Source organism: Anabrus simplex, chromosome 6 (genome assembly GCF_040414725.1).
Source record: "Anabrus simplex isolate iqAnaSimp1 chromosome 6, ASM4041472v1, whole genome shotgun sequence".
Lineage (NCBI taxonomy): Eukaryota > Metazoa > Arthropoda > Insecta > Orthoptera > Tettigoniidae > Anabrus > Anabrus simplex.
This window is the reverse complement of record NC_090270.1, coordinates 324,935,000-324,954,358: the sequence shown is the minus strand read 5'-3', so window position 1 is coordinate 324,954,358 and position 19,359 is coordinate 324,935,000. Positions and strand designations below refer to the sequence as shown.

Below are 19,359 nucleotides of genomic sequence, written 5' to 3'. Positions count from 1 at the left end.
GTCACAGGGATCCCGGGTTTGATTCCCGGCAGGCTCGAGAATTTTAACCACCATTGGTCAATTTCTCTCGCACGGGGACTAGCTGTATGTGTCGTCTTCATCATCATTTAACCCTCATCACAACGCACAGATCATCTACGAGCGTCAAATAAAAGACCTGCACCTGACGAGCGGAACATGTTCTCGGACACTCCCGGCACTAAAAGTCATACGCCATTTCTTTTATTCTGGGTGATTACCGACAAAGTAGTAGTGTTACGAAAATGTTTGAAACATTGGGGTGGGAATAGATGGGAGTAAGGAGACGAGATTCTCGACTAAGTGGTATGTTTCGAGCTGCCAGTAGAGAGATAGCGCGAAGTGACATTCGTAGACGAATAAGCTTCAGTGGAGCATTTAATAGTAGGGAAGATCATAATATGAAAATCAATTTGGAATTCAAGAGAACAAGTTAGGGCAAATATTCGTTTATAGGAAGGTAAATGAGAGACTGAGCCGGCCGCGTGGTGTAGGGGTAGCGTGCCTGCCTCTTACCCGGAGGCCCCGGGTTCGATTCCCGGCCAGGTCAGGGATTTTTACCTGGACTTGAGGGCTGGTTCGAGGTCCACTCAGCCTACGTGATGAGAATTGAGGAGCTATCTGACGGTGAGATGGCGGCCCCGGTCTAGAAAGCCAAGAATAACGGCCGAGAGGATTCGTCGTGCTGACCACACGGTCCCTCGTAATCTGCAGGCCTTCGGGCTGAGCAGCGGTCGCTTGGTAGGCCAAGGCCCTTTTATTTAATAAAAGACTAGGTAAACAACTGACAGGGACTCTGCCACGTGGGCAACAGCTCTAAAAGCAGATGATTGTTTGATTAATTAATTAATTAATTAATTTAAATTTAAGTTTCAATGTAAAAATTTTAAATTAAAGTTTAAATTTAAAGTTTAAATTTAAATTTAGAGTTTTAAATTTAAATTAATTAATAAATTAATTAATATATGGTCATTTTCATGCTGAATAGAAGACTTAGGACACATTAATTAATTACATAATGTAATTAATTATATGTAATTAATTAATTCAATCATTAAAATGAATATATGGTCTCTTTCATGCTGAAAAGAACACAGGATACATACCTATCGAATAATTATGAAGAGTTCACAGAAAGCACTGGCAGTTAATAATGTTTGCATATGATTCATATCTTGACTTTGGAAATGAAAAGCACATAAAATCTTCTACCGCTTAATATAAAGAAAAGAGGCATAGACATAATATTTTGGATTTTTGCCGTGTCAATGAAACGAACTAAAGGAACACTTCACCTTTCGCGAAGATATTTTGCAGTGTCCTCAGAAGAGAAACACGTCCGTCCGCGATTACGCCTGATATAACAATGACAGTTGGTCAAGTAATTCCAAGTTCTCGTTATGATTGTCAGAACAGTTGTGTTCGTGGACGGACTTGTTTTGTGTTCTGAGGACGCGCAGCTAAGTCGTCGCGAACAATGAATAATTCCCACAGATTATTCCTTGGACACGACAAAAACCCAAAAGATTACCACGTTTATTATTACCGGCTATAAAAGCATCAATTTAAATAAAAAGGGCATGTTTATATGAATACAATACTCACATGTAGTTTATAGCTTTTGGGCGCTCGTATAGTGGAGTCCAGCGAAACCAACTTGCAACTGAAAGGAACATAAAACTTTACGGAATATACTTGCGTATAAATAACTAAGGAGCTTGTAAAGTTAAAAATAATCTCAGAAAAGTGAAAAATGTGATGTCTATATGAAGAGAATTCTCAGATATAAGTTATAACTTTAGAGCAGCTGAGGGGATATACAGGTTGGTCGGAAATGACGTGAACAGTGTATATGAGCATTAGAGGGTTGGTAGTACTGATAAACAATTTGAAAAGAATCGATATCACACTTTTGTTATTATATTAGCTACTGAAGTTAGCCAGTCAGATCAATTCGCGGGCGTATTCAAATTCGTTTGGGAGGCGGCGTTGCTCAATCTTCACGTGACTTATGACCAGCTTCAGAGCCATGTCAAGAAATCACCATCAAAGACACACACACGGTGGGTTTCAGGCGGTGTCAATGCGGAGCACTTGCGGTGGAGTGATCCTGTCAGCTCGAGGATCCGCGTTTCAATCACTCTCGGGCGAAGTTTCTTTCTACGACTGGTCCTCTCAAGCCAGTCCCCAGTTATAATTTTATTTGTGCTCCCGTTCTCCTAAGATCTATTATTTCTCCTAAGTTTTGGGGCGCAGGAGACACGATTTTTATACGGCCGAATAATAATGAAGTAATAACTTTCGTGATGATCGTAACTCCAAGTAGGTCGATATATTACCTGATCTCAGCTGCACCGTGAAATTCCTCTTCCATGCACAGTAATTGCTGAAAAATGCTATATACTCACTTCTGGAGACATATTTAAGATAAAAATAAATAAATAAATATATATATATATATATATAAATATATAAATAAATAAATAAATAAATAAATGTAATGAAAGGGAAAGGGAATATAGTCTGGGGCAATGATTAATGACTGACAGATGAAATTAAATGATAGTGAAGAGTGTTGCTGCAATGAAATATGACAGGGAAAACCGGAGTACACGGAGAAAATCCTGTCCCGCCTCCGCTTTGTCCAGAAAAAATCTCACATCAGATATTGCAAGGAGAATAAGGTAAGGAAATGAAATTTTAAAGGAAGTAGAAAAAATCTCACATCAGATAATGCAAGGAGAATAAGGTAAGGAAATTAAATTTTAAAGGAAGTAGATTAATAATGCCCTTGGAGCAGTGACGGCAAAAGAGAATGCGTGAAATGTAAATTATCGCATCAGGGATTTCAATGTTGAAAAATGTCTTAGCAGAGAAACTAGAAGTCCTCCACACTACGAAAAACGTAACATTAAGCAATTTCCTCAATTGTGCCGAAAGTTGAAGGGCTAAAGGTCCCAGAAAGGTTTCAAATTTCGAGCCTTGGTTAGCTCTATCAAACTTAAAGGAAAGGAAAAAAATTTCGAAAATCACCTCCCACCAAAACGCAGTTCCGGAAAGAACAGCCTAAAATCACTTGTTTCTTTACTCGTTTTCTTTTTAATTCAACTCCTAGCCAAATTAACTTATTTACGTAAGTCGTTCTGTAACGTTTTCCTTTGTTCAATACCCTCAGGCATTTTTTTTTTTTGAAAAATACCAATACCGAATGGAGTTCATCATCATCATCATCATCATTTCCCTTTATCCAGCTGTAGCCGGGTAGGGGCAAATATGGTTCTTCTCCACTTTCTTCGGTCTTTCCACCACTCCTCCTCCAACACTGTGTCCCAGTCCAGGTTTCTTTCTATAATGCTGCGTTTTATGGTATCCTTCCATCTCAATCGTGGTCGTCCACGGCCTCTTCTTCCTTGGATTTGCATTTCCATCACCTTTTTTGGCATTCTTCCGTCACTCATCGCTTTATGTGCCCAAATCATCTTAGTCGGCTCTTCTCTATTCTATCATTCATTTTTTCCACTCCAATTTCTTTCCGGATTTTCTCATTCCTTATTTTGTCTCTTCTACTCTTCTGTATCATACTCCTCAAGAACTTCATTTCGGCTGCCTGTATTCGACTCTCATCCTTCTTTGTCATTGTCCAAGTTTCTGGTCCGTAAGTTGTTATGGGTACGTAATACATCTTGTACATAGTATTCTTTGCTTCCGTTGGCACGTCTTTGTCCCATAACATGTTTCTTACACTATGATAGAAACAACTTCCAGCTTGAATCCTTTTACTAATCTCAGCATCCAGTCGAGCATTCTCCATTAATTCACTCCCCAGATATTTAAACGTTTCCACTACTTCCAGGGGCTTGTCTGCAAGTCTAATCTGACCTTTCCCTTCTTTCTCCCCTCTAGTCATAACAAGAGTTTTACTCTTTTCTACACTTATTTTCAATCCACATTCTTCGATCTTCCCATTCACCACATTCAACTGTTCTTGAACCTTCCTGTCGTCTTCTCCCCAAATCACAATATCATCTGCAAATAACATCATGTTCATTTCTCTTCCTCCATATGCTGCTTTTGCTGTTCTCATGATGTCATCCATTACTATTGTAAACAGGATTGGTGATAGAACACTTCCCTGTCTCAGCCCACTAGTTATTTTGAACCGATTTGTCCTGCCAACTTGTGTTTGCACGCAACTACAACATTCCTTAAATGAAACTCTGCATTGACTCACATTAGAGCTCGTAGTGGCTGAAAACGGCAAACTGCTAATCTAACCACGGCCGACTGGATCCCTCGCTGCGCTCCTTATACCGGCCTTGACAATCGCTTGTGAAGCCCAGCATAAAGCTGTAATTGGAACGTTTCACCATAATGGCGCTAGAGCGTTGGCCTCCTAGTCACTGACAGGAAGCTGTACGCCGCAAATTACCGCACTTCCAGTTTTATTTATATTGTTTTGCTGTCGTAAATATCGGCAATGTATTCGCAATTAGGTGCTTGTTGGCTTGATATTGAGAGCTGATAGTTATGCGCTAGCGAGTTTATTATTTTATTGTGTAGTGTGGTGATTATATTTTGTAAATTGTGTTTACAAATCTTGGAATTTGTGACATTATTGTGCGCCTTTTTGTACTTCCAGCAGAAATGTTCTGCAAACAAGAACAAATGTCAGGAAGCTACACGAGAAAACGGTAGAGGGAGGTCAAGGGAAGTATATGTCAAACCTTTCAGAGCAGATATAGCCAGTGAAGGTTACGTAGGGATGAAGGGTTAGGAAGCAATCAAGTGGCACATGTAGCTGCAATAACAAGAACATGGACTTAAGACCAAAATACTGTTACTACTACCAGTGACGGCAGAGGAGAAGGCGTGAAATATAAACTACGGGATCTCATCGGGGATTTTTTTGAAGAAGTAAAATATATAATAATAACTTTGTTTGGTCATCAGCCGAAGACTGGTTGGATCCTCAAGTAGCATCACCAAAGTTTAAGCGGTTGAAGGGAAACCGAAGAAAGAAAACTATGGCGGTGCCAAAATGAGGCGTTCAAGGCATGATGAGGAGTTCAGTAGTTCACCATTACTTTCCTTACTGTGCTAGAAAGTGCTATTGCAGCACGATTTGCCCTATGAGTAGCAACTTCGATAACATTCAGACGTACTAGATGTTCTCTGAATGTCATTACTCAGCACCACCTATAACCTCAGAAGCGTCCGTACTGTCACACCCGTCAATGAGTCTGAGACTTCCGTGGAAGCTTTATTTTGCTCTGGCTTGTGCCAAGAGATAGATGAAAAATGACTGCTTCATTCAAGAAATGGCAACATACAGGTAATAATAATAATAATAATAATAATAATAATAATAATAATAATAATAATAATAATAATAATAATAATAATAATAATAATAATAAGGTAATAATGCTTAGGATATTTCCTAACTTTTTAAAGGTTTCTATTGGCAGAATGAGTGGAGAATTCTGGAATGGCTTCAGTGAATACGGTGTAAGATGAATAGATCATTGGTCGGAAAATTCAGTCGAATCTCGGCAATCTGAATGGAAATCCAGTAGTTAAGCCTCTATGTTTTTCACGCCCCCGTCTGGCCCCCTCTCCCACCGTTATTATAGATAATACATGTCATAATAATTGTAACGTCTCATTCACTGATGACACATTTTTAACTCGCTAAGCCTTAACCTTACCTCAATCAATCAATCAATCAATCAATCAATCAATCAATCAATCAATCAATCAATCAATCAATCAATCAATCAATCAATCAATCAATCAATCAATCAATCAATCAATCAATCAATCAATCAATCAATCAATCAATCAATCAATCAATCAGACATTTTGTTTCAATAAACTTCCCTTAGTCGGGAAATCAAATAATACGACGTTCCATTTAAATTCTCCCAGTATTACACCATTGGGGCTAATCATAATGTTATTAGCTTTACGCCTGACTAACTAATTTTACGGTTTTCGGAGTCGCCGAGGTGCCGGAATTTAGTCCCACAGGAGTTCTTTTACGTTCCAGTAAATCTACCGACACGAGGCTGACGTATTTGAACACCTTCAATACCACCGGACGGAGCCAGGATCGAACCTGCCAAGTTGGGGGTCAGAAGGCAATCACCTTAACCGTCTGAGCCACTCAGCCCAGCGAAACTATTAGGACTAAGTCTCATTTAGTCTTGAGTTGTTAACTCTGTCCATATAAGCCCTTAAGGACACTATCAATTGTATTTTCCACACGCAGGGTTACTGTGAAATGTATTCTAAGTCGAATAGTTGAAATTTCCATCATGGATTAATTTTGCCAACGCGATTCCGAAATCCGTACACATTTGAGAGTAAGAAATAAATCACGTTAAAGAGTCAAGATGAGAATGACCTGCATCACGACAATCGAGAGTGATTGTTACCGAGTGTTACGACATCGACTTTTGCATTCCAATGCTCGTAAGTAGTCGTTCATAAAATGTTAATGATTTCTAATGTTTATAGCTTGATCGCGCATTGGAATCTCCCGTTAAGCTCGTGCTCGCTTACAAAGCAATCGTGCCCTCCTTCAGTTTTCCCTCAGTGCACTGGACGATTGTACACTTCGTCTTGAAATGACTGTACCATAGGGTAGCCGTTTCCAGTCTCACCGCAGTCTTATTGGTGTTTTCACCTTCACGTTCTCCTTTTGAAGCCCTGCTATTGGCTGCTGCCAGCCAAGGGAAAGGAAAAAAGGGGCTCCTTGTATGCTCTGTCTCCGCTGAAGGTAAGCTCGGTGTGAATGTATGTTAGTCTGTCAGTGCAGTTGGTGCGACGAGAGGTTAGTCGTTTTTTTTCTTTCAAGCAGAAATCAGTTTTCCTTCTCGACTCGTAGACGAAGAACTTTCAGTTAGTGTTTGGGCAGATACCGAGGAAGGTGCACTGTCTTCTAGCACTGAACATAAGTGTGAACTATAGCAACATACATTGGACTTCGGTTCGCTTCTAGGTTTTTGTAGTTCTTCGGACAAAGTGTTAACAACACGAACAATTAGTTTGAAGACGGCATAGGAAAGGGAGATTGTTTTCAAGTTTCTTTAACATCTTCGCTATTCTGCCTTTCATAATGGTGAGTACCAAATGAAATATTAAATATTATATAATATGATGCCTATTAATATGATAATAACATTTTAAATTCTTTCATTGAATATTTTATTTGAATTTTTTTCTAAAATTACCCTATTGATATTTCAAATAATATTATCAGTATTTTAAGATTATTACTTAGTAAAAATAAAGAAATCCAGTGGAGACTTATACAACTTCAAGCTACTGGCTCTCATGTTGTCATATATGGCATAATGAAACCGCGCAACAAACAGGTATTGTAAAGAAGCTGATCTCCGGAAGAGATAGTCTAGTTGTTACTCAATATGAACTAAGCTGGGTTAGTGATCGCAACAGAAGAGAAATTAACTGGTCCGCGTAGCAAACCCGTATCTATTAAATGGTTCACACATTTTTCATAATATAATATTTATATTCAGTACCTGAATTCTGTTAAAGACATTCGAATATATATTTTAACAAGATAACAGTACGGTTTTCAATCAATCCTTATTCATAACGAGCACTAATTGTCCGAGTGAATAAAAATCACTGGATAGAAATGTTCTTTTTTTTATCAATTGAGGAAAATTAAACAAAATTTTGATTAATATTAATTATAATTATAAATTACATACTATCCAAATAAGGTGTTGTGGTTACAAACAATATTCCACCCCCCTGCACCCCTATTTCATATAAATATTCCCTCTGTTTTTCCGGAAAGGCTATCTTTTTATGATTAGACAATGAAAGCGTAAGTATGTCAATTAACGATTTCACACTTTTATTCATGAAAGAGTCTTGTCTTATAATTGCTTTTATCCGTGTAATGACACCAGCTTTCATATTTAAGGCATTTAATTTCCTGTTTAGAATGAAACTTCATGTTTAAGAAACACCTTATAATGTACTGTTTGTTTCTTGAGGCAATCGCCTCGGACAGGGGCATTCCTCAGAGAACGAAAACATAGATCCACGTCACTTTCTAATACTTCACAACATATAAGATAATCTCCCAGTAAAGAGATATGGTTTCAGATTGAATGTGTCTTAGAGCTCCTCAGCGAATGATGGAAACACTTCTAGATAAGACTGAAATCTTACTTTGTCATATAAATGTATTACAAATCAGCGCGACAGTAGTTATTTAGAGCAGGTCAACAGCTTCGTCGGCTGAGTTTCTCCAGCAGTTTTATGGGTCAATTTAAGGCAGGAAATTTATAACGTTGAAGGTTTCAAGGTATGACTATAATATTTTCATAGAATGTGAAATTTAAAAATTCAATTTCCCATTTGTCTTGTTCATTTGTGTGAAAATGAAGCACACTGACAAGTCGCGAACTCGAAATGGAATCCAAATTATTAAGACGTTCGCAGCTGAACTGGGATATCAATTTTGCAGAAATCCTCAGAATTTCTCTTTCCGTCACTGCGCGACTTTTCTGAGATAACCTTAGCGATTCTCATTTTGAAGAAGAATACGTACATTTACAAACCTATAGTTAATATCCATTCTTGTTTTCATTTTATATACTAGCTCCGTCAATACTGTGGTGCACTGTGACTCCCTCATAGGTTGGAGGATCGAATCTCTGAAGATGTAAGAACATTTTTCAGAATAAAATTCAACAACTGATGATCTGTTAAGACATTGAACGACGAAAGGAACGATCAATAATGTTATTAGTAGTAGTAGTAGTAGTAGTAGTAGTAGTGCTGTGAACTATATACAGCTCGTTAAGGATATTGAACTGCAACAAAGACTAAAGAAATACTGTTAGTTAATTTCGAATTATTAATCATATTAATAATATAATCGAAATTTTTCGACAACGTTATAGACGACGCAATTAAAGATATCTTGTGAAACACAGGATAAAAGCAGCTGTTGAGAATTGCAGAATCTTACTTACAAGGATATGCTATGTTATTCTGTACAGAGTAGTTATTATTTGATACTTATTATTTGATTTGAATAAAATGTGAACGAAAGACTAATTTTTAACATATGCGATTGTTTTTCTGAAATCTTTAGTAGGCTACTTGCGAAGAAGTCTGAAAGGACCTGAACACGAATTCGCTGAGTAGAAGAGTTAGTGGACTTATATACAAGTATATCTTCATAGCATGCGTCCTATCTTCATAAAAATTAATCTTAACACTCAAATTTTATTCTTAAGTAGAGACTTTGTCTCATGTAAAATTAAATGCGCCACGAATTATTACGTATGTATTTTATTGGAGGCCGAACATGATAAGTGGTGCATTAACTATGTACCCCCAGTATTAGAGGTAAATCCAACATAAACAATTGGAAATCAGTTGATTCAGGTTATAAAGGCCAAGTCTAAATACTGAAACGATTGCTTGTTTGCAATTCAGGAAGCCTCTCAGACGAGGTCGAACGAATCTTACGGTTTATGACAATTTTTGCTACGAAAGTGAATGGAATACATTGTCTCATTAACTTCGAAATTAGTAGTAACTTAATCGACTACGAATATTTAGAATAGAAAACCGTTGGTCGGGATGAGAAACTCAAACGGGTAGATCACTGGTCATCGGAGTTTAAGTTGGCGGGATCGATTCCGACTCAGTCCAATAGAATTTTAAAATGCTAGATATATGCCAGTCTCATGCGGTAGATTTACTGGAGCTTAAAATAACTCCTGAGGGACAAAATTCCGGCACTTCTGTGACTCCAAAATCCGTAAAAGTAGTTAGTGGGTCATTACTACTACCAGAGCGCAATTTGGTAGACTTTTCCTTGAGATTCACTGAGAATGCTATCAATGGCCACAAAACTAAAATGTCAAATGTGATCATTTATTGAATTTATGTGTTAAAATATAAAATAAATATCCATATGCCTATTCATACTCTAATCGGTTAAGGTCTACTCCTTATAAAACCAATCGAGAAAGATATGAAGTAAGATTATGAATTATTGTGAAATAACGCCGTGGTCAAGGGCACATTAAATCAAGACCTTAACGAAGCCTTCATACATTAAATTCAAGGTACTTGATTCTATTATTAGTAATTCAAAAGGTCAGTAAAGTACCTTAATCCCAGTTCGAGGCCAACCCACGTCGTTGATATTGCACGTCGTTTCCGTCAAATATACCGTAACTGAAAGCTTTCTGGCGGATAGAAGCAGAGTTCTAGAGAAATAGAGTGGAGTGGTGTTACATAGTAGGTTAGCCGCTGCATTTCTAACCTATAGTTAGGGTTGAAATATGTATATAGAAAGGAGAGTACCAGGTCTTTGAGTGTGACGTTGAAGATGACTTCTGAAATTTTAGAAACGAAAGTACCAGGTCTTTGAGTTTGACATTGAAGATGACTTCTGGAATTCCTCCGGAACAAAATTCAGAGCCCCTGGATAAAAGGGGGTATCGGATATTATAAAAACAAATAAATAATAATAATAATAATAATAATAATAAATTTACCTGGATGGGTCTAAGGACGCTAGAAATAAATTAGAGAAGATGACAACACATTAGTGTTAGCCTGCAACAGACATACTGACTAAAATAAAATTCTAATACAGTAGTTAGTACTCACGTAATGCTAAGAATTTTCACATTATTCTAATGTGTTATAGAAGAATAAAAACGCGGAATTTAGCTTTGTGATAGACGCAAAATATATCAAGATGTAGGCCTACTGGTAATGAAGTTGCTGGGGGCATCATGTCATCAATATGTATTGGTAGTAGAAGGGAAGTAGTTTTTCTAAATTTCCATTGATAAAATTACCAATCATAATTGACTAGTTTGATACTTTGGATAACGAGCTCGATAGCTGCAGTCGCTTAAGTGCGGCCGGTATCCAGTATTCAGGAGATAGTAAGTTCGAACCCCACTGTCGGCAGCTCTGAAAATGGTTTTCCGTGGTTTCCCATTTTCACACCAGGCAGATGCTGGGGCTGTACCTTAATTAAGGCCACGGCCACTTCCTTCCCACTCCTAGCCCTTCCTTGTCCCATCGTCGCCATAAGACCTATCTGTGTCGGTGCGACGTAAAGCAACTAGCAAAAAGAAAATACTTTGGATGGAATCCATGTTGAATGTGCTGACTGACGACAGGGAAGGATGCAGACATGGTTCTAATTCAAGAGAATGAGAAATATAAAAATAAGACTCCCACGTCTGATGAACAATATGGTCCTAGGATTTACTCAGTTTGCGCCAGGAAAGAGTATCAGAATGGTTCTTGAGAAAAGAGGTGGTCGGGCATAGAGTTAACTAATCTATCACACACAGTGACCATGTTACGAATAGTGGAAGCATTTATCTTCCATTTCTGGATAGATGCATTCCTATATACATACACAGACATTCATTAGAGATGGTAACGTTTCAATTATGGTCTAAAGACCTGTATGTTCTTAACGAGCTTCTCCAACAACTGCAAAAATGAATCTAGTCCTGCATGAGCACACAGTTCCATAACCTTTCATTCTGAAATCATTTAAAATAAATTCGAAATGTAATTTCATAGTTCTTCATTCGCTCTGCATTTTTTTATCCTCGTCATCGTACAGATCGATCTCCATACTTGGGTAGTTATAACTTTATCAGAAATAATAAACTACAATCTCTTAACTAATCGCAGCGGATTTGGGTGCGATATTTCCTGACTTTCCCCTCATTACTCAGGAGAATGCTCGGATGTGACAATATTTCAAGTCTTCAGGCACCTTCCTTAAGGGTACACTAACTACAGATAAGAAATAATCTAGCAATATTAAGTGACACATAAATATATGGGACAAATGTTACGAAAGTTAAACAATATTTCCCACGTCCAAATGCATCGAGTGCGCCTATCATCCAAGCCCATTACACACGGTGACGGTTCAATGCCCTCATTTTCATTCATAATGACACGTTATCTTTTAATTACAGTTTGTATTAATCGTACAGAGATTCAAAGAAGGAACCTAGTAAATGATATATAAATTTCCGATAGCAAGCTTGGATTACTGTATTTACATTTAACCTCCCTTCGTCAAATGAGAAGAATCGTATCCAAATGAAAGGTTATCATCGCACATTTTCTTAGTAATTCATGTTCAGAACATGATAGTTGAACAGTGCTTTTTCTTGAACCTGGCTTGTTTAGTAACTATTTTTCATAATTTGAATTATACCGAATTTATAATTGTCTTTTGACGGTAAATTAATTACGTCACTAAACTGATTTTAACAATTATGAGAACAGTGATCATCAGTATTATGTCGTTAGCTTAATGTGATGACTTGTCAGCATTTCCCCAAAGTTTAGTATCTTGGAGAATGTTAAAATGGATAGTCTGAAAGTTCGAACAGTGAAGAAAGTGTGTAAAGATTATGATCAAATTAAAGGCACAAAATCATTTTGACGGATATTTGAATCAGAACATTTTGATATTTTATCCTTTTGACTGATCAATCAATCAACACTGATTTGCATTTAGTGCAGTCGACCAGGTGGCAGATTCCCTATCTGTTCTTTTCATAGCCTTTTCTTAAATGATTGCAAAGAATTTGGAAATTTGTTGAAAATCTCCCTTACAACAACTCCCCTACCTATAAATGAATATTTGCCCCAATTTGTCCTCTTGAATTCCAACTTTGTTTTCATATTGTGATCTTCCCTACTTTATAAAAAACACTATTCAAATTTTTTCGTATACTAATGTCATTCCACGCCATCTGTCCACTGACAGCTCGGAACATATCACTTAGACGAGCAGCTCGTTTCCTTTCTCCCAAGTCTTCCCGGCCCAAACTTTGCAACATTTGTGTAACGCTACTCTTTTGTCGGAATCCCCCAGAACAAATCGAGCTGTCCTTCGTTGGATTTTTTCCCGTTCTCGTACCAGAGACTTATATGCCCTCCCCATTACATCCTTACTGCAACTACTGAATACCCTCATAACCATGTGTAGAGATCTGTACTCTTTATTTACGATCACATTTATGTGATTACCCCAATGAAGATCCTTCCTTATATTAACAAGTTGGTACTTATAGTGATCCCCATAAAGAACTTTCACCCCATCAGCGCAGTAACTAAAACCGAGAAGACTTTTCCTATAAGTTAAACTCACAACCAGAACTTGATCTTATGATGACTGAACTCGGTCAACTGGTAAAATGGTTTCGATAGTTGTACACTTAATGCTCCTCGATCCAGACATCTAACCATTTGGACATATAGCGGTAAATAAACGAAGTTATTTTTCGACTTAAATCTAATTATCCAAGAGGATGAAGTTATGCCTCTCTTTCTGGATTTATTCTGCTCATCCTATACTTCTTGAATTGGCTATACGTGTGTGATTGTATATGCGAACATACACAGCCGAGATGAGGAGGAATCCTTTCCATCAAGATAAGAATTAAAAGGACTATTATGTTCTAACCAGCTGACCGTAAAAGTGATTATTATGTCCATATAATGTAAACATGATTTTAAAAATTGTTCTATGCTATCTATAATTTTAACCAGTATTCAGTCATATGGACATTGTTCAATAATGAAAACTGTACAAGGAAATTTTTTCTGGTAGCTTTCCGTACCTTATTAATTGGATCAGTATAGCGAAAATCGCCTTTGCAAAGTGTTCGACTTTTAAAATTGAATTGACGAGGTTAAATCAAGTTAACTCATTAATTTTTGTGTAAGGTATGTGCATTACCATAAGTTCAAGAGGGAGTTCGCATTCAAATGTGGCCTCTTAAGGTACAAAAATAGGTGGATGTGCTCTCTGCGGAACTACTTTGTAAGGAAGTGAATTAGCCTCTCATCCAGTTCTCATGATCATTAGGTACCAATTAGTAAACTAAGGCTACTAATACGGTGTTCCATCTTCGATTCCTGATAACGAGAATATAAGAGAAGTTATAAGTTTCCAGGATATTAAATGACGGTCAACAAATGCATAGGGAGAATACGCACATACATGTTTCCTTAATAAGGGACCCACACTTTCCAATTGTAATTGCAAATTGATCTTAGAGAGTTCCTCCAATTATTCGATGACCTCACTTGGGTAATCACCAATCATTATTGCTGGAATAGAAAGATTTTGATCCATCTCTCGCTATTAGCCTCTGAGGAAATAATATTAGTCATTAAACCACTACAAATTTCACAAAATTTCTCTAGGATATTTATCTGTAATTACCTTTTATAATTGGTTATAATGTTATCTAATATCTCAATTTCCTGGAACATTAATGGAATTAGTATCTGAGTTAAGGAAATTTTTCGTGATTTGGTGAAATTCATAAATAGAAGTTAATTTGAGTTTTCTCTTAAGTTATCATCGGGCAATAGAGAAATCTGTATCTACGCATGGGAACTAATTTGACCGATTACTTGGAAACAAATGCATAACAGTGCTCATATGCATTGATTTCCAAGGATTCCGCATTATTGCATGGCTTCCATAACTTAGAGATTCGGTTAAATTAGTAATTATGAATAAGTACTTGTTTCACCAGCTTCGCTACACTTGTTAAAAGGCTCGTTGGAGTGATTTGTACCGTGAACATGATCATTCTCAGTTTCCGGAACATCATCAAGAATTCAAGAACTGCAATTACTAACTTAGAAACTTTGAAATCTAAATTACATCAATGAACTAATACATAATTATGGATGACACAAGTGGTGGTTTTATTTATTGTTTGAAGGGGAATTAAAACTTGGAAAATATCTGCGGCGTGATATAGACATATATTATAATACCATTCCAGCATTCTGATTACCTCAGTTTACAACAGTTTGGTCTGAGATTTATGTTACTGCTATATTTTGTGATGTTGTTGTTCCAGCTTAGAGCTAGGGATAGTGTATGATTTGATCATTAATATAATTCCGTGTGCATACACTCCATGAACATTAATTGCTGTGAACGCAGCTATATATTTTACTGTCGGTAGATTTCTTTGAACTTACAATATTATTTCCAGCATTTCATAATATTGCTGAAAAATTATTTACTATTCACATAAACACTGTTCTGCCATTTACTATATAGACTATAGCTTCATCTCGTGAATAACGTTAAAACAAAAATATAACCACGTGTGTTAGACTTTTTAACATATATTTTCTTCTGTTTCATTACATATTTTATTGAGAATAACAGTTCAACTGAGTGTGACAGAGTAGCAAACTTGTACAATAAATACATTAAACTACTTGAAAATCGTTTCCCAATTAATTCAAATCTGCATACCCTATCAAATAGCTTTCATTTCCTACGACGCTATATAAAGAATATTTTGTACGCATATTTTGACTATGGTTTGGAGTATCTAAAACCCCATTTAATACTCTCAATCTATTCATCCGACATTTTAATTTAGTGTCTCTTTACATTCCATTTTTATCATTTGTTTGGAAAGACTGAAGGTAGAGATTACGGAAAACTGCTCAACTCGTCTAACATTAACATATCAATACACTTTGTACAATGCAACGTACGTGATAACATATGAGAATATTGACATTCCTTTCTGAAACTTCTGTTGTGATTAAAGAGTTCTCGTTGATAGGTATTTCGACCTTAGATTTGACGATCAGATTCTTAGAAACCTGGAGTAAAGGAGAGTTCAACAAATGTAATGATAAAACAGGAATAGGGGCAGGAGTCCAATGCAAGCGAGCAAGCAATATTCTAGTTTTCCGTAACTGTCGATACGTTGATTTCAGCCACAGGACCTCCTAACTACAGGACCATGATATTTAATTTTAAAAATCCAGCAAGTGTTAACCGAGATTCAAACTGTAGCCTACTAGCTAAGAAACCAGTGACAGGACCACTTGGCTAACAGGTCCTCAAGGATTGTTGTTTTGTAATTACACAAAAATTTACAGATTTAGAGATAAGGGTGTTTGTGTGTGTGTATTTTAACACTTGTGTGGTATGCGAGATGGTGGTAGATTAGTTATCACCGGGCATTATTGTAGCCAATTTTCAACTAATATTCTTGTAGAGACGATTATATCAATGATATTTGTACCATTTTCGAGCATCATACAATCCCCTTTACTCCATATTTCACCCTTTAATTGTCGTTAAAACTAAACGACACCATCTTCCTAGGCCACATTCAGTGAAGGGAAGGGTGAAAAGCATAATGGAATGTGGTACGCTTGAAATACCTGGGATAAAATGATGAATAGTGACATTACTTTATACTGCACGCATATCATAGCACAATGAGGAGATTTATTTGGATGCCCTTATGAACTGTTGACAATTTCGACGTTCGGCCATTGCTCAACTGCGAATTTCATCCTAAGTATTGTTCACTTAGATTTTGGAAGATGTTAATATTTAAATATTTCACTAATCATGTTTTAAATCAATATCATTTTACTTAATTTTCTATGAGTGCTAGCTGATGTCTTATTTCTCTGTCGAGTGAGAGATACGCTTCAAAATTAGCTTCTAAGATTGCTTCTAAATCAAGTACGTCTTTAGTTTGCCTTCTTGAGAAAGGAATTTGACGATCTGAATTTTGCACAAACATTGCGAGTAACTTTCTCCTCGTCCTGTTCCTTGGCGGAGTGTTCGGCATAGTGATCTTTGGTTCAGAAATCCCATGTTTGCTCCCCGTCCAGGTCGGGAATTTTAACTGTGTATCATTAACTATTATGGTTCGAAGACTGAGTATTTGTGTTAATCTCAGTACATATCTTCATGTGCATACAACATATCGCACTAATGACAATCACAGAAACGTCACTTCACATAGAAATGACGTCAGGAAGGATATCCGACAGTAAAACTGGGCCATATCTACACCGATGCTGACCCCAAGAAATTTGGTAGAGGTCAGGAACAATACTGCGAGTAACTTTCCCTATGTACCAGCCGAACTGGCTCAAAGAGTGTCATTTATGCCAGCACATTCTAGAAATTACTGCGAAATATTGTCATGAACCTCATTTAATTACACCGATGGTGCGCTAAAATTTTGCGAGGTTTTGAAGTTTCACAAATCCCTAGTAACATATTGCCTCACTCATTCCTTTCTTAATGTTACTTAGTATGTACTGTCTATTGCAAAAATTTAAAGGTAAGGCTAATTACTGACTTTTGGACAGTAATTAGCATGAAAAATAAGTGCGTTTTCATTTCCGTCACTGATGATCTTTCACAGGACATGCGCTGTGAAGTGCCCACTAATTTAGTATTTCTGTTTCCAGTACAATTAAGCCAAAGAACGGGTCCGGTGAAACCTAGTAACTGTGAAGAAATGTTATGTAAGCTTCTGGCCGCCTTTCTCTGGCTGGTCTGGTAGACAGGCGGAAGCCAGACTTGTGGCCTTATCAAGTACAGGTGTCAGAAGGGGTGGGGTGCGGCAGCGGGGAAGGAAGCAATACGCTGATTATTTAATTGATTTTCCAGAGCGGAAGTAATCCTTTTCAGAATGAAATGTCGACCCATAACTCCTAACAGGGATGGCCACTGTCAAACTGCAAACAGGTGACAAAGCGAAAGGAAACTTTGGTTTATGTCAAGTCTGTTTCTGAGATGTGAGCCTCTGTGGCTCAGGCGGCAGCACGCCGACCTCTCACCGCTGAGTTCTATGGCTTGAATCCCCGTCAGTGCATACGATGAGATTTGTGCTGGACAAAGCGGAGACGAGACAAATTTTTTCGGGTACTCTGGTTTTCACTGTCATATTTCATTCCAGCTACACTCTCCAGTATCATTTCATCTGTCAGTCATTAATCACTGCCGCAGTCCGACTCGTTGGCTAAACGGTCAGCGTACTGGCCTTTGGTTCAGAAGGTCCCGGGTTCGATTCTTTGCCGGGTCGGGGATTTTAACCTTAATTGGTTAATTCCTACGGCACGGGGGCTGGGTGTATGTGTTGTATCCATCCTCATTTCATCCTCATCACTGCGCGCAGGTCGCCTATGGGTGCCAAATAGAAAGACCTCCACCTGGCGATCCGAACCCGTCCTGGGATATACCGGCACTAAAAGCCATACGACATTTCATTTATTGCCGCAGAGGACTGTGACAGTCTTCGGCAGCCGGCACAGTTCTTTCTGCCCTCGCCGCTAGATTGGGGCTTCATTCATTTCATTCCTGATCCGGTCTAATGACTGGAAGCAGGCTGTGCATTTTTTCATTAATTGGGAAATACTTGCTTTATGTCCTGAGTCCTGATGTTTAGGTGGATGGTCGACATGGTTCATACATACAACACAACACACAACCGACTGCTACACAACAGTGAAAACATCCCTTCATATAGAGTTGGCGAAAGAAGAGACATCCCGCCGTAAAAAGTGCTTCATCCACAGGAAATCCCCACCCCAAGTAATTGGAAGAAGGAAGAACAAAATTAAACTTGTTGTATGGTCTGTGGACTTACTATTAACAGGCAGTTCAATTTAAAGTGTAGTGCATTTCAGTATCCACTTAGAAAATCTCTGGGATAGAAGTAAATGCCTTCAAAATGTATTTTCATCGGTATTACGTCGTAACTACACAGATAGATCTTACGCCAGCGATGAGACAGGAAAGGGCTAGGAGTGGGAAGAAAGCGGCCGTGGCCTTAATTAAGGTACGGCTCCGAAATTTACCTGGTGTGAAAATGAGAAACCACGGAAAAACATCTTCAGGGCTTCCGACAGTGGGCTCAAACCCACTATCTCCAGAATGAAATATCGCAGCTGCGTGACCCTAACCGTACGGCCAACTCGCTCTGTTCAAAACTTCTATTAATATGGACCTCTTTCACGTCCTTTCACATCTTCCACTTTGTTTGAAATACCTAGCCTGTTAATCGTCTATTAAACATCTCCCTACTGATATTCATCTCTCGTCTGAGATCATTAACCACTTAGGTAAAATATCCTTCTCCATTCGCCTCACGTTATAGTCAAGCACACAGAGATGGAACGTTTCTTCCAACACAGTCACTGGTATCTTAACCCTTTTCCATTGCTTACGAAAGCCCACCTCTCAATTTTTTAAATCCGGCTGTACCAGAAAAAATAATACTTTAGAACAATTATTTGAAAAGAAAATGAGTTAAACACTCGACTTAACACTGCTGTATTTAAAAGCGAAATTCCAGTCGCAACTACTTTCGTTACAACCCTGAATTTTTATAGTCAATTTTCATGAAATATTTTCTGTAAATTTTTACTCTTAAGCAGTAATGAGCACTGCAGTGCGTGAAAAGTAAGCACTATGTATTT

At 37.7% G+C, this 19,359-nt stretch overlaps 1 protein-coding gene across 1 annotated transcript in view; it reads left to right on the top strand.

Annotated features, from left to right (window-relative positions):
* Nucleotides 1–6,947: 6,947 nt before the first annotated feature.
* Nucleotides 6,948–19,359, top strand: part of Cht7 (chitinase 7) — a 340,104-nt gene continuing 327,692 nt past the window's right edge. Inside the window, exon 1 of the mRNA XM_067150566.2 lies at nucleotides 6,948–7,141. Within this exon, the coding sequence (XP_067006667.2) occupies nucleotides 7,139–7,141 (3 nt within the window). The 5' untranslated portion in view covers nucleotides 6,948–7,138. The remainder of the gene's footprint in view (nucleotides 7,142–19,359) is intronic.